This window comes from Cajanus cajan, chromosome 7 (genome assembly GCF_000230855.2).
Source record: "Cajanus cajan strain Asha chromosome 7, NIPB_CcT2T_4, whole genome shotgun sequence".
In the NCBI taxonomy this organism is placed as follows: Eukaryota; Viridiplantae; Streptophyta; class Magnoliopsida; order Fabales; family Fabaceae; genus Cajanus; species Cajanus cajan.
The window spans coordinates 36,862,543-36,876,428 of NC_138523.1; the positions used below are offsets into that span (position 1 = coordinate 36,862,543).

At 38.4% G+C, this 13,886-nt stretch overlaps 2 protein-coding genes across 5 annotated transcripts; both read left to right on the top strand.

Moving 5' to 3' along the window:
• Positions 1 to 451: 451 nt before the first annotated feature.
• LOC109790754 (putative adenylate kinase 1, chloroplastic) lies at positions 452 to 4,076 on the top strand. The gene is made up of 4 exons (XM_020349971.3): positions 452 to 852; positions 2,366 to 2,506; positions 3,015 to 3,287; positions 3,528 to 4,076. The coding sequence occupies exons 1-4, from the start codon at positions 553 to 555 to the stop codon at positions 3,669 to 3,671; spliced, it is 858 nt and encodes a 285-aa protein (XP_020205560.1). The 5' UTR covers positions 452 to 552; the 3' UTR covers positions 3,672 to 4,076.
• A 6,517-nt stretch (positions 4,077 to 10,593) lies between these two features.
• LOC145949286 (putative alpha,alpha-trehalose-phosphate synthase [UDP-forming] 10) lies at positions 10,594 to 13,388 on the top strand. Of its 4 annotated transcripts, XM_083059570.1 has the most exons (5): positions 10,609 to 10,870; positions 11,141 to 11,247; positions 12,226 to 12,260; positions 12,613 to 12,892; positions 12,968 to 13,388. In XM_083059570.1, the coding sequence occupies exons 3-5, from the start codon at positions 12,226 to 12,228 to the stop codon at positions 13,295 to 13,297; spliced, it is 645 nt and encodes a 214-aa protein (XP_082915696.1). In that variant the 5' UTR covers positions 10,609 to 10,870; positions 11,141 to 11,247; the 3' UTR covers positions 13,298 to 13,388. The 4 variants fall into 4 exon arrangements, with proteins under 4 accessions (XP_082915694.1, XP_082915695.1, XP_082915697.1 ...); XM_083059569.1 differs by having other exon boundaries at positions 10,599 to 10,870; positions 11,141 to 12,260; XM_083059571.1 differs by lacking the exon at positions 11,141 to 11,247 and having other exon boundaries at positions 10,604 to 10,870.
• The last annotated feature ends 498 nt before the right edge of the window (positions 13,389 to 13,886 follow it).

Here is a 13,886-nt window from a genome sequence, read left to right on the forward strand (position 1 = left end):
TTTCAGGAAAAGAAAAGATTGAAATCCCCCCACAAAGTCGTAGTAGACGTAGAAGAAATAGTAAGAATATCCCGAGAATAAATGTTCCATCAATCATCATCCAATTCCAATACATTAAAAACTCTATTTTTAAGAGACCATAGTCCATATATATCTTTTATGAAAAATAAAGTTAGATGGAATTATTATCTATATTTAAAACTTATCATTAGATTGAAATGACCTTTATTAAAACCCTAATTATTTCAAATTGTATTTATTAATGAGTAAACGTGTAAAATTATTGTCCACTTATATTTAATTTTCGAATATTTTACACGTACGGCTTGTTGCTTTTAAAATTTTCAATTTCTTCCACGTGCTTTTATATAGCATATATATATATATGCTGACGTGTAAAATCTAAGTTGATATTTATATTGTTTACATAACAGAAACAAATCTAGTATAAATAAATTGAGACAGCGAAGAATTCACATTTAACAGAGTAATCAAAAATCCATCGTCGACGTTGTTGATCATTCGGCGCAAGTCTCGCTCCTGAAAGTTCCCATGGCGGCCATCATAACCCGCCTCGCGAAGCGCGCCTCCACCGCGCCTCTCTCTCCCCTCGCCAGGAGATGCCTGATTTCGTGCCAAGTCAACTCTCACGCGCCGCCGCACGCCGCCGCGCGGTTTCCCACGCGCGAGGATCCGAGCGACAGGCGCGTGCAGTGGGTGTTCCTGGGCTGCCCCGGCGTCGGCAAAGGCACGTACGCTAGTCGCCTCTCCAGCCTCCTCGGAGTGCCTCACATCGCCACCGGCGATCTCGTTCGCGACGAACTCGCTTCCTCTGGCCCCCTTTCTTCTCAGGTTTTATTCGTTTTTTTTTTTTTTTTTTTTTTTTTTGTTTCTTCGTGCTTTTTGTTCAGTTTTAATTTGCTTGGTTAATTTGTAGTTTGATATAATTTTTAATTCTATAAACGCAAATTTGGTCAAGGTTATTGAAATTCACGGCGCAGAGGTAAAATAAAATGGGAGCATAATTAGCTAAAAGAAAATGGGAGCATAATTATCATTGTTATATTATAAGATGTTAAAAATATATAATATTATCGACAAAGTCCAACGAAGTTAATTGGTAAATAACGGAATTCCTTAAGCGTGCTGGCAATGGTTCTGATTCTTTGCTTTGCCCATGCATATGGAAAAAAATAAATTAGAAAGACATAACTGGTCTGTGCGTTTCAAAAAGAATTAGTATTGGAATAGCAGTGGTAAAATATCCTTGGTTCAAATAAGATTTTTTTTTTTGACTATCATCTAATCACATATTTAAGTATGCTAACAAAGGTTGTTATTCCCTGGCCATGCTTACAAAAAAAAAAAAAGACAATTTATTCCAATGATCTGTAAATTTCGAGCAGAATTAATTTTGGGCTATTAGTTGAAAAATATTTCGTTGACCGCTACATTAAAATATCCTTTTTATTTATTTATTATGATTCAATTAATTATGATTTTTGATTAATTTATGGTCTATACAAATTAATCTCTTTAAGTATATGTTATTAGAACTTGCAGGTGCTAGTTTTATTGGTGAGTTTGATGACTTCGTGTGTATCGTTATCCCACTTTGCACAAGAATGCCTGTTCGGCTTTTTGTCATTTTGTGAGCAGACTTTTGGACTCAACTCCCCTGCATGGGAATTATTCAATTAAATGATCGTTAACTGGATTGTCCCAAGTCGATGTGGGGAGAGGGTGGGGGCCCTGGGCGCTCTTTAAAAAATATAAAATAGAATAAAATAAGCTGTATGTTTAAGTATCGGCTTCTTAAAATATTGAAGGTGTCTGTGTTGGCTGCCATGCCACGGACATGACGGATCTGGGTGGGGCGACCTGTTTAGTCATCATTGTCACCTTGATTTGATAGCTCTAGTCTCATGTTTGGTTGTGTTGTGGCATCCATGTGTGTGTAACTGGATATTAAGGTCTTCAATTTGGTGATGTAGGAAACTTTGACATCTTAATGGTTAATTCTTTGGTTTTTGTTGGACTGGCATACCTCACTGGTAATCAAAACGGTGTCACTCACACCAGTTGTTTTGTGTAATTTTCATCAAACCAAATTAGTGAAATGAGATCTTGATTCTCTTTTTCAACTTTCCATTTTTAAGTGATCAAGTCATTGGATGTTTTACTATTCTTGACTTCGTAAAGATCAGTTGAGTGAAAATATATATGAGCTTGGTTAATACCTTATGGTATTTCAATGTCACATATTGTGGCCTAATTAACGTCTCTTTGTTGGGGTACGATGTCTGTTTTATGTCCATATGAGCATTTCTTCTACTTTTGATTTGTAACTTTTGGTTTCTTACAGCTATCAGAAATTGTAAAACAAGGTCAATTGGTGTCAGATGAAATAATTATAAATTTATTATCAAAGAGACTTGTTGCTGCCGAAGCTAAAGGCGAATTGGGATTTATTCTTGATGGTTTTCCTCGAACAATAAAGCAAGCAGTGAGTTTCTTCACTTTGGTAAAGTGTATTTTATTATAGGTACTCCTCATTTTGTTTACTAAACCTTTACATAAATACAAGGAGAAAAAATATTGATAGGGGGTTTTGATACCTGAAAATGTAATTTCTAATTAAAAGTGAAGAATTTTTTTCTGTAAGGATAATATGATGACTTCGTCAGACAACCTACCTTATCTATTTTTTTCCCCATCTAATCAGCCACTACATCCCGTCATTATTTTTGGGGATACCTTTCCACCATTGTTAAGTATACCAAGGCCTTACCTGCTGATCTTTCAAGCAATATTTCGTATCTCATCTTGTGATGTTTACCCAGATACTTGCTGACCATCCAAGCAGCTCTAATTTCTCTCTGCTTCTGCTTATTCATCCCTCTTATGCTATCTGTTGGAGTTGCAATGATTCTGTTGCATTGCTTTTCATAGAAGCAGTTTAAAACTTTAAATAATAGAATACTCATTTCAGATTGTGTGTTTTTTCCTTGCAGGAAATATTGGAAGGGGTAACTGACATTGACTTGGTAATCAATCTGAAGCTCCGAGAAGATGTTCTGCTTGAGAAATGCCTTGGTAGGAGAATTTGCAACCAGTGTGGGGGTAACTTTAATGTTGCTTCCATTGACATCAAGGCTGAGAATGGGAGCCCTGGAATGGTTATGGCTCCACTTCTTCCTCCTGTGAATTGTATGTCAAAGCTCATTACTCGATCAGATGATACTGAAGCAGTGGTCAAAGAAAGGCTTCGAATATACAATGAAATGGTATTGCTCACATTATATTATATTATTTTGGGTGGACTTCAGGAAGAACAGTTGCTTGAGTGGCTTCTTGTATGTAGTTGTATATTTATTTTTTTATGAGGAGTTTATAAAAGATCCGAGCACATTTGTTGAGAAGATGATGATTCTAATACCCTATTGCTTATGGTTACAATTTTGTGAATGATTTTAACTTCCCTCTCTACTTGGTTTAAAAAGACTTGTTTTCTGTCATGATTGCAGACTCAGCCTGTGGAGGAATTTTACCGTAGAAGAGGGAAATTATTGGAGTTTAACCTGCCTGGAGGAATCCCGGAATCTTGGCCTAAGTTGCTACGAGCTCTTAATCTTGATGATTGTGAGGACAAGCGATCTGCTGCAGCTTAAAGATATATTAATGTATCTATCATAACAGTAAGTATTTCATTCTTTGCGTGCATATATTGCATGCTTCGCAATTTTGCAGGACAGAGAACCAAAGAAAGAGAACTTCTCTGCTAGTATTATTTTGGACCAATAAAAATGTTGTAACATGAAAAAACTTAGTGTTGAGTTTTCAGTTTAATTTGTTTATATGGGAGGGTTTCCCAGCATATAGTATTATTGTGTATATCACATTGCTACATAGATTGTTGGTCAGGAATCAGCTTCAATAGGAACGTATTGTTGTAAATTAAATGTGGATGAACTTATTTTTTGCATCATCACATGCTCGGGATTTAGGGAGTAACTTCCAGGAAAACCTATTTCATGATGCTTCATGTTATTTGAATAAGTCTTTTGATTTCACAATACTCTTGAATGACTCCTTTTCTTTGAATATTCCTATTGCTTTAACAATGTTTATGTTGCTTCAATGAATAGAACAAGAATTCTCTATTTTATTACTGGAATGGCCTGGATATTATCTTTATCCGGTAGGAGTTTTTATTTTCGTTGAATATTAGTGGATTCTTCTACAATTCAATATTCTTCCGCAAGTTTTTATTCTCTATACCGGTAAGTAGATTCTTCTACAATTCAATATTCTGTCAAATTAGCCATCCTGCAAGATGGCAGATAGAGTTTTTGTATTGCTTAAATATGTTTTTAATTCATCAAAATTTGGGATAAATTTATTTTTGTTTTCTCAATTTTTTTTTCCTGGTACCTGTTCTTTGGTGGGGGGTTGGAATTTGTGAATAGTTGTTTTCTCGATTGCAGCTGGCCGAGCTGGTTGGCTTAATATTTGCTAACCAGTAAGTTTAAGCAGCTGCTAACATTAGACAGGGCCCAGTACCAGCTCATGACCTCAAGTTTGCGTGGTACAAGATAGATTGTGCCGTATATTTCTGTCTCAGCAAGTTCCCCGGTGGGGTAGGGGGGATTTATCGCTTGTTTGTTTAGCACTTGACAGCGAGAAAATACGGTGCAAAGCCATTCCCCAATATTTTGTTTGCCAAGTGAAATAGAGAAAAACAAAAAGAATAATAAAATAGGAAATATATGTTGTTTAGATGGATAGAATTGAGAAGAAAAAAAAAAGTGAAGGAATTTTCATGGAATGAGTTGTTGTAAACTCTCAGTATCGACTTAAAATTTCATGGATAAGAAAAAGAAAAAAATGATGATATAATTGCTATTTTGGACACAACATAACACATGTTGGAATGAGTCCTATTTTACCTTTCATTTCTTTGTTGTCCTTTTTATTTTAACTAGTTTTAAAATAATGGTAAAAAATATACCCTCTTTAATAATAGATAAATAAGAATATGTGAGCACGATACTTTATAAATTTCTCGAAAAGCTGGTCAAAACCAAGAAATTCAGAGTATGGATTTTTCCCAACCTAAACTTATAAAATGTTTGGATAACATGGTCAATTTTTCACATAAAAAATGAAGGAGAATTGAGAACGCTAAATCTATACGCAAAAACTTTGGCCGGATGTGGATCCGTTGCATCATAAGGCGGTTAGTTAACTCTATGTCTAACACAAAAGTTACTCCTTATAGCTTTCAAATTTCATGTATTTTACGAAAGTTTCAGGTGGCAAAACTTAACATTAGTCAAGTTGCCTCTGCCAAACCTTAACTTCATTTTACGAATGAAATACGATCGCCTAACTGGTGTGTAGAGTTTTAAATTTAAACTTTGTTGTGATGATTATAATTTTATGTAAATAAAAAATATTTACATATTTCAGGGTCAAACTAAAAGACAACCACCCTTTTCTCCTTTTTTTTTTGTCTAGTTGCGAAAAACATGTGAAAAAAGTGAGCTCATGAACAATTTCATAAGAGTTGTGTTACATCCTCCGAATTTTCGTTTGAAATATTGTCCGAATCTTTAAAATATTAATATTTTTTAATAAATTTATTATTAAATAATTATTTAATTTAATATTTTATAATTTAAGTTAATATTTTAATCTTTTGGAATGTTTTTCGGAACAAGAATTTGGACACTATCATTTTTCATTTCATAATTAGCATTTACTATAATTTAAGAAAATTTCCTTCTTTATTTTGTCCCACGTGATTTATCGAGCTTTATAGGTAAGCTTCCTTCTTTATTTTTTTCAACATAAATATATAAGCTTCATCATAATTGTTCCTGTTAAGAACAGTCCTCCTCTCCTCCTTCTTGATTAGTCTTCTGAGTTCGAAATACAAGCTAAGTCCTGTCTCCAAATGGTGGGGAGGGTACCTGCAAAGGCACATCGACGGTCAAGTAAGTATTCGGTACTGAGCAATAAAGGCTGTTGTATTAAATAATCATACCTGTTTCTGTCCCATCACCCACGTATTTATAATGACCTGTTTGAGCCTGATGAGCCTTCTATCTTGGGATATGGGTAATTGGGGATTGATGTTCTTTAATTAGTTTTAAGTATTGATTAGTCAGAGGGGTCCTCTATGGCCGTACCCTGACCTTTGTCGGTCGGGTTTATGGCCGAAGGGATGTTCGGCTTCCCCTTTGGCCGAAGGGGTGTTCGACTTCCTCCTTGGCCGAAGGGGTGTTCGGCTTCATCCTTGGTCGAAGGGGTGTTCGTCCTCCTTGTTAGCTGAAGGGGTATTCGGCGTCCTTGTTAGACTAATTAGTCAGATGGGCATACCCTGGCCTTCGTTGGACAAGCTTATGGCCGAAGGGGTGTTCGGCTTCTTTCTTGGCCAGAGGGGTATCCGAATCTTTAAAATATTAATATTTTTTAATAAATTTATTATTAAATAATTATTTAATTTAATATTTTATAATTTAAGTTAATATTTTAATCTTTTGGAATGTTTTTCGGAACAAGAATTCGGACACTATCATTTTTCATTTCATAATTAGCATTTACTATAATTTAAGAAATTTTCCTTCTTTATTTTGTCCCACGTGATTTATCGAGCTTTATAGGTAAGCTTCCTTCTTTATTTTTTTCAACATAAATATGTAAGCTTCATCATAATTGTTCCTGTTAAGAACAGTCCTCCTCTCCTCCTTCTTGATTAGTCTTCTGAGTTCGAAATACAAGCTAAGTCTTGTCTCCAAATGGTGGGGAGGGTACCTGCAAAGGCACATCGACGGTCAAGTAAGTATTCGGTACTGAGCAATAAAGGCTGTTGTATTAAATAATCATACCTGTTTCTGTCCCATCACCCACGTATTTATAATGACCTGTTTGAGCCTGATGAGCCTTCTATCTTGGGATATGGGTAATTGGGGATTGATGTTCTTTAATTAGTTTTAAGTATTGATTAGTCAGAGGGGTCCTCTATGGCCGTACCCTGACCTTTGTCGGTCGGGTTTATGGCCGAAGGGATGTTCGGCTTCCCCTTTGGCCGAAGGGGTGTTCAACTTCCTCCTTGGCCGAAGGGGTGTTCGGCTTCATCCTTGGTCGAAGGGGTGTTCGTCCTCCTTGTTAGCTGAAGGGGTATTCGGCGTCCTTGTTAGACTAATTAGTCAGATGGGCATACCCTGGCCTTCGTTGGACAAGCTTATGGCCGAAGGGGTGTTCGGCTTCTTTCTTGGCCAGAGGGGTATTCGAATCTTTAAAATATTAATATTTTTTAATAAATTTATTATTAAATAATTATTTAATTTAATATTTTATAATTTAAGTTAATATTTTAATCTTTTGGAATGTTTTTCGGAACAAGAATTCGGACACTATCATTTTTCATTTCATAATTAGCATTTACTATAATTTAAGAAATTTTCCTTCTTTATTTTGTCCCACGTGATTTATCGAGCTTTATAGGTAAGCTTCCTTCTTTATTTTTTTCAACATAAATATGTAAGCTTCATCATAATTGTTCCTGTTAAGAACAGTCCTCCTCTCCTCCTTCTTGATTAGTCTTCTGAGTTCGAAATACAAGCTAAGTCCTGTCTCCAAATGGTGGGGAGGGTACCTGCAAAGGCACATCGACGGTCAAGTAAGTATTCGGTACTGAGCAATAAAGGCTGTTGTATTAAATAATCATACATGTTTCTGTCCCATCACCCACGTATTTATAATGACCTGTTTGAGCCTGATGAGCCTTCTATCTTGGGATATGGGTAATTGGGGATTGATGTTCTTTAATTAGTTTTAAGTATTGATTAGTTAGAGGGGTCCTCTGTGGCCGTACCCTGACCTTTGTCGGTCGGGTTTATGGCCGAAGGGATGTTCGGCTTCCCCTTTGGCCGAAGGGGTGTTCGACTTCCTCCTTGGCCGAAGGGGTGTTCGGCTTCATCCTTGGTTGAAGGGGTGTTCGTCCTCCTTGTTAGCTGAAGGGGTATTCGACGTCCTTGTTAGACTAATTAGTCAGATGGGCATTCCCTGGCCTTCGTTGGACAAGCTTATGGCCGAAGGGGTGTTCGGCTTCTTTCTTGGCCAGAGGGGTATCCGACTTTCCTATTAGCCAAAGGGGTGTTCGGCTCCTTTCTTGGCCGAAGGGGTATTCGACTTTCCTATTAGCCGAAGGGGTGTTCCCGGTACACTGCCCCCCCAAGCCCAAGGATTGATGACGAAGGGGTTTGATTTTGGCGACACGTCATGTGGAAGGTATGTAGGTCAGGCGCGTGAGTTGGGTTCTCGAGAGTCGCATCCCTTCGCTGGTGTGACCGTTGCATGTTGCGCCGCCCTAGGGATGCGTACTTAAGTGTACAGGTGTGGCTGGTGGCTTTTCATATCCAAGGGCATTTATGAGAGGTGTTTCGTGTTCCCCTTGGCTTCTATATATATGGGAGTGGTGTGTGGGTCTTCTGCGTGCCCTTATTACCAATATTTTTCTACCCCGAAGTCCTTATCCCGGCTGTAATCTGAGTACTCGTCAAGGTAGGCTTAGTTCATTCGGTCAAATCCTGTGGTTAAATGGCCGGTGAAGAGATAGTTTTGTCTTCAGGGTCTTCGACTGGTACTAGTGGGTCGGCGCCTAATGCCGATATCGGGTTATCCGAGGATTCGTCCAAGCGATTGAGGGCTTCAATTAGTGGGGTTTTTTCGAGGGATTCATCCGGCTCGGACCTTCCTGATGCCGAGATGGATCCCCGAGATTACAGGAAAAAATTCCCTCCTTGTGAGATACAAGGATATGAGTGGGTGGATGGCGAGGTTGCGGCCTACTTATCGCGTTTTTATGAGAGGGTCGTCGTGGAGCGCCTCTTGGGGGTCTGTCAACTAGCCCGGTGGGAAGACAACGATTCCTATCCGGTCATGCTTCGTCGGTGCTGGGCTGAAGGTCTTGGGGAGACCGACTTGGTTTTTCTCGCGAAGTGAGGAGATCAGTGGGATTTCTTTTATGTGTATGAGCGCTTTTTTAAAGAGCTTGGCATGTCTCTACCCTTTGATGATTTTCAGATGGGTGTACTTCATGTGCTAAATGTCGCGCTGACGCAATTGCACCCGAATGGGTGGGTGACTGTGCAAGCTTTTCGTGTACTTTGTAAATATCACTACATAGAGCCTAGTGTCGGTCTGCTTTTACACTTTTTTTGTACTCGTCCTTCCCATAAAATGGTCAAATGGTTATCCCTAGTTAGGCACCCGAACCGGCCCCTTCTAAAACCGTTCACCTCGTCCTTCAAAGGGTTCAAGGCCGACTTTTTGAAAGTCATCATAGACCCTGTTGTCGGCCGCAACTACTTTTATGATTCCGAAGGGCCCCCTCTGTTCCCATTCTATTGGACCTAGGTGCCTCGAAAGTATGATGAGTACCCGGTCGAGATGCTGACCGAGGCAAAGTGTCGGCCTTGGAGTACTTAAACAGTCTACCCCGGGGGATTCTGGCCCGATTACTCATTCTTTTGCCAAAATCACCTCGACCCCGTTTTGAATTGGATGGTATGTGTTTGCTTTTCTCGTTCGGTGTTCTTGTTAAGTTGATGTGTGACTGTTTGTTGCTTGCAGGTTGGATGGCTCAGCAAGGACTCAACCTCTCGTACCGTGAGGCCCTACGAAACTGGGCCCCCGTAGGGACTACGGTCGAGGATCACTGTAGTGTGGTCGTTGACTAAGTTCCCGGGCTTACCGAGCCTCAGCCTCCCCCACGAGTCGTGGAGTTGCCCGACCCAACGGTAAGAAGAGGAAAGACAATGGAAAAAGAAAGGCTGATGTTGCCGCATCTGACGCGCCTCGGCCTAAGCATCGGCGACTCGAGGGATCGTCAGATTTGGTCGTCCCGTCAGCCATTGTGGCTAAGGATTTTCTGTCCGAGGAGATTTAACCTTCTCGGATGATGTTGTTCGATCTTCTTTCTGAACAGGGGCATCGCATGTTGGATTCAACTGCCCCCTCGGCCCAATGGGCTATGGCCTGAGAATTACAAGTGCAGGCCACCGCTATCCTTTGGAAGCTTGCCCTGGAGCCCATGGCCGATATCCATAACCTCCGGAAGAGTTTGGAGGAGACAAAGGCGGCCTTCCAGGAATCGGTGGAGGCGCATGAGGCAACTTCAAACGAGAAGTTGCAACTGGAGGCCGAGGTGGCTCGTTTGAAGGAGGCCCTCGGTGATATGGAAGGCCTGGCAATAGCGGTCGAGGGTGCCGAGAGGATGAGGGTACAAGATATGCAAGAGGTCTTAGCTCGGGAGGCTCGAAGTAAAGCTGATGCTGAGGTTTCGTTGGCCGCTTTTCGGACCGACTGCGAGAACAAGATCATCAAGGAGCATGAAGCAAGCTTTATGCATGTGGTCCGATAGGCTACCCACTTTTGCTCCCTTCCCCCCCCCCCCCCCGCTTTTCATTCGAGTTACTACAAAAAAAATGATAAATAGTGGAGGTTATTTTGCGGAGGTTTTAAAAATCTCTTGATGTTATTAAATTAGGTGAAAACACTACAATTTTTTTATTTTATTTAAGGAGGTTTATAACCTCTTTTAATTAAATTATATTTTCCCTCTTAAATTCTAATTTTTTTCTAAAATAAATTTTTTTTCCACTAAATCTACCTGCGCGCCTCCTATTTGTCTGAAGAGTGAAGAAAAATCAGAATCCCCTTTTTCAAAGAAATGAGAAAACCCTAAACCCATGCGTTCTTGCGTTTCTCCGTCGTCATCGGCAATGGCTTCCCCTCTTCCGAGAATAACAGCATCGGTTTGCTCCGCGCCCTTGGCATCTCCCACAACCACCTCCTATACGTACGTTTTTCTTTTTCGTTCTCAATTTTCTAACTAACTTTCTCTCTTTCTCATTCTTCTCTTTGATGCGTTGGAAATAATGAATGTGATTGATATTCTCATTCTTCTCTTTGTTTTTCTTGTGTTCTTGTGATTATGCACAATTTGATGAATCTGAGTTAGAACTCAAAAATGTATGATTCTGGGATGTGAAATGACAGTTTGTGGTTTATTGATGCTGCATGGTTTTCTCTTGGGCATTATTTGTTTATTTTGTTCTTTGAAATGCAGGAGTCTTCTTTCTTGTTTGGCCTTGGGTACATTGTTGCAGCTGTGTCTCTTTATGATGAATACAACAATGATATTCTTGACTTGAAAAAAGGATCCTGCTTCCCAAGGTTTCATTCTGCAATGCTTTCTATTGTTGACTTCTAACTCTGTTGCGGTATCAGATTAGGACTTGCTATATTTTTGGTCTATTTGAGAGTTTTTGGTTTTCTTACTAGACATAATTTTGGCCCTTGCATCCATCTAATTCTAGGTTTCATTTGGTATGCCTACATGCTTTTACCTGCAAATTTACTTGTACTTTGGTAATGTGCCCTGAGATGTTGATTTGATAGATTTCAGTTCCAGCTCTTGGGAACTGAAACTCTGTTTGGCTTGTGGGAATAGAAAATATTAATGCAGTCATGTTTGTGATTCGGCTTTGTCAATGAGAAGTATTTTGGGAGGATAGTTTAATGCATAAATATTAGTGTTAATTGCAAGGATTTCTTGATTTAAAGGATGGAGGTTTAGCATATATACATGTTTTAGCTTTGAAGTAACTAATGTTCTGTATTTTGTGTGGAGTGAAAACATTAAACATATTGTTGGATAAGTGGTCGTATTAATTAAAAAATTACTTAAGCCGGGTTTTTCTTATAGCAAGCAACCTTGCTCATCTAGGATCAAGTGAACATTGACAAAGTAACTAGTAAATAGAAAACAAAGAGGAGCTAGTGCTTTGAATTCTTACTTTTCTGGAATCGTGCTGGTGTGTTTCACCCAACTCACCAAAACACATGGTTAGTTAAAATAACAGGGACATGTTCATTCTTTAATCTTGTTTGTTGCTAGAGGCATGTGTGAGAAGATTGAGGTTCCGTTTTGATTATTGGGGCATTTTGTTCCTTGTTGCAAGCGGGCACTTTGAATTTATTTGATTGGAGATGTTTAGTTTGGTACTAATGTTAATATGTGCATTTTGATGGAAGCGATCAGTTTTGTTTAGAGGATATTGGATACAGGGAGGTTATTGTATATGTGTAAACCCAACGTACTTAGTTTGGTACTAATGCTGTGCATTTTAATGAATGCTTTGGTTTGTGCAGATGGCAGTTAATGAATGCTTTGGTTTATGCATCAGGTAGTCATTCCATTACACGAGCTAAAATCAGTGAATCCTTCATCAAATTTTAACTTGAAATTTCATTGCTAAGCCTAAATTAAAATGTAGACAATGCTAATCGAAGGTTACAGTGAAATTTTCACAGCAATATTTGTTTTATCCACTTCTCTAGTTGGCTCTGGAAGTCCTCTTAGGCACAATGAACTAAATATGCGTTCTACTTCGGGAATGAGGAATTTAGCTAGGGTCATGGGACCTTGGCATGTAGATATGGGAACATTGATGAAAGTTTTGCTTCTTCTCTGCGTATGTTACTCTTATTATGTACTTAAGATCATTTGTCATATAATAATAACCTTCTATGTGACAGAGGGTATTGGAGTCCACAGTCAACTTGGGAAAAAAATAATATAAGTACCAATTTTTCTGGGAAAGAAATTGTTGAACCTGTGATGAGAATGTATACTGAGGCAACAGATGGCTCTTATATAGAGACCAAAGAGAGTGCCTTGGTATGGCACTACTATAATGCTGATCCTGATTTTGGATCTTGGCAAGCCAAGGCGCTATTGGATTATCTTGAAATTTTTTTTGCAAATGAACCCTTTGTTGTAAAGAAGGGAAAACATATTATTGAAGTCAAGTCACAGGTACATATCTATCTCTTCATTTCTCAACATATGACTATTCTCATGTGTTTTAATATTGGTTAATCAACATTGCAGGGGATTACTAAAGGGCTAATTGTAGAGGACATCCTGTCCCAGATGACCAAGAAAGGGAAATCCCCATATTTTGTACTGTGCATAGGGGATGATAGATCTGACGAGGATATGTTTGAGAGCTTACTAACCAAAGCTTACGGTGGAACCTCTTCTCCTGCACCAGAAATCTTTTCATGCACTGTTGGTCAGAAACCAAGTAAAGCTAAGTACTACTTAAATGATACTGAGGATGTGATGGGGTTGCTTCAAGCTCTTGGTACCATTTCAGGGCCCAAATCATCATTTCCTGAAGAATTACTTGTATACCTTATAGTTGTCCATTTTATTTAGGAAGAATTATGAAAAATAGGACATTCAGTAATATAAATCTTTGAACTATATGTTGTGTTTTTGGTTATTAGTAATGGAATTTCTTCATCCATTTTATGTGTATTTTTTTCATTAAGTTTCTTATAAATATCAAAAGTGAAAATGGGAAATTGTAATACATGTAGATTATGCAATTAAAATGAGTATAAATTATTATACACAGGAAAATAGGGAGGATTAGAAACTCCACAAAAATATATTGATTAATGATTATAATAGTTAATTTACTTTAAAACTTCCACTAAATAATCTTTACTGTTATTCCACTTTAAAGCCTCCAGTAAAAAAATCCTCCTTTAAAAAATCGCTGCAGCTAGCATAACTTTAAAACCTCCTTTAAAAAACCTCCACTATTAGTGTAGGTTTAAAACCTCCTTTAAAAAATTACCATAGCTTTAAAACCTCCTTTAAAAAACCTCCACTATTAGTGTAGGTTTAAAACCTCCTTTAAAAAAACGCCGCTAAACACTCACAATACCAGAGGTTTCTTAAAAACGTCGCTAATTGCTTGCGGCGAATGTAACTGCGGAAGTTTTTAGAAACCTCTGCG

Bases quoted from the DNA above. Each gene is read 5' to 3' on its own strand.
- LOC109790754 (XM_020349971.3), top strand. From the start codon at position 553: ATGGCGGCCATCATAACCCGCCTCGCGAAGCGCGCCTCCACCGCGCCT. The intron at 853-2,365 runs GTTTTATTCGTT...GGTTTCTTACAG, and splicing joins CTGGCCCCCTTTCTTCTCAG to CTATCAGAAATTGTAAAACA. The intron at 2,507-3,014 runs GTGAGTTTCTTC...TTTTCCTTGCAG, and splicing joins CTCGAACAATAAAGCAAGCA to GAAATATTGGAAGGGGTAAC.
- LOC145949286 (XM_083059568.1), top strand. From the start codon at position 10,761: ATGCGTTCTTGCGTTTCTCCGTCGTCATCGGCAATGGCTTCCCCTCTT. The intron at 10,871-12,612 runs GTACGTTTTTCT...TCTATGTGACAG, and splicing joins CCCACAACCACCTCCTATAC to AGGGTATTGGAGTCCACAGT. The intron at 12,893-12,967 runs GTACATATCTAT...TCAACATTGCAG, and splicing joins TTATTGAAGTCAAGTCACAG to GGGATTACTAAAGGGCTAAT.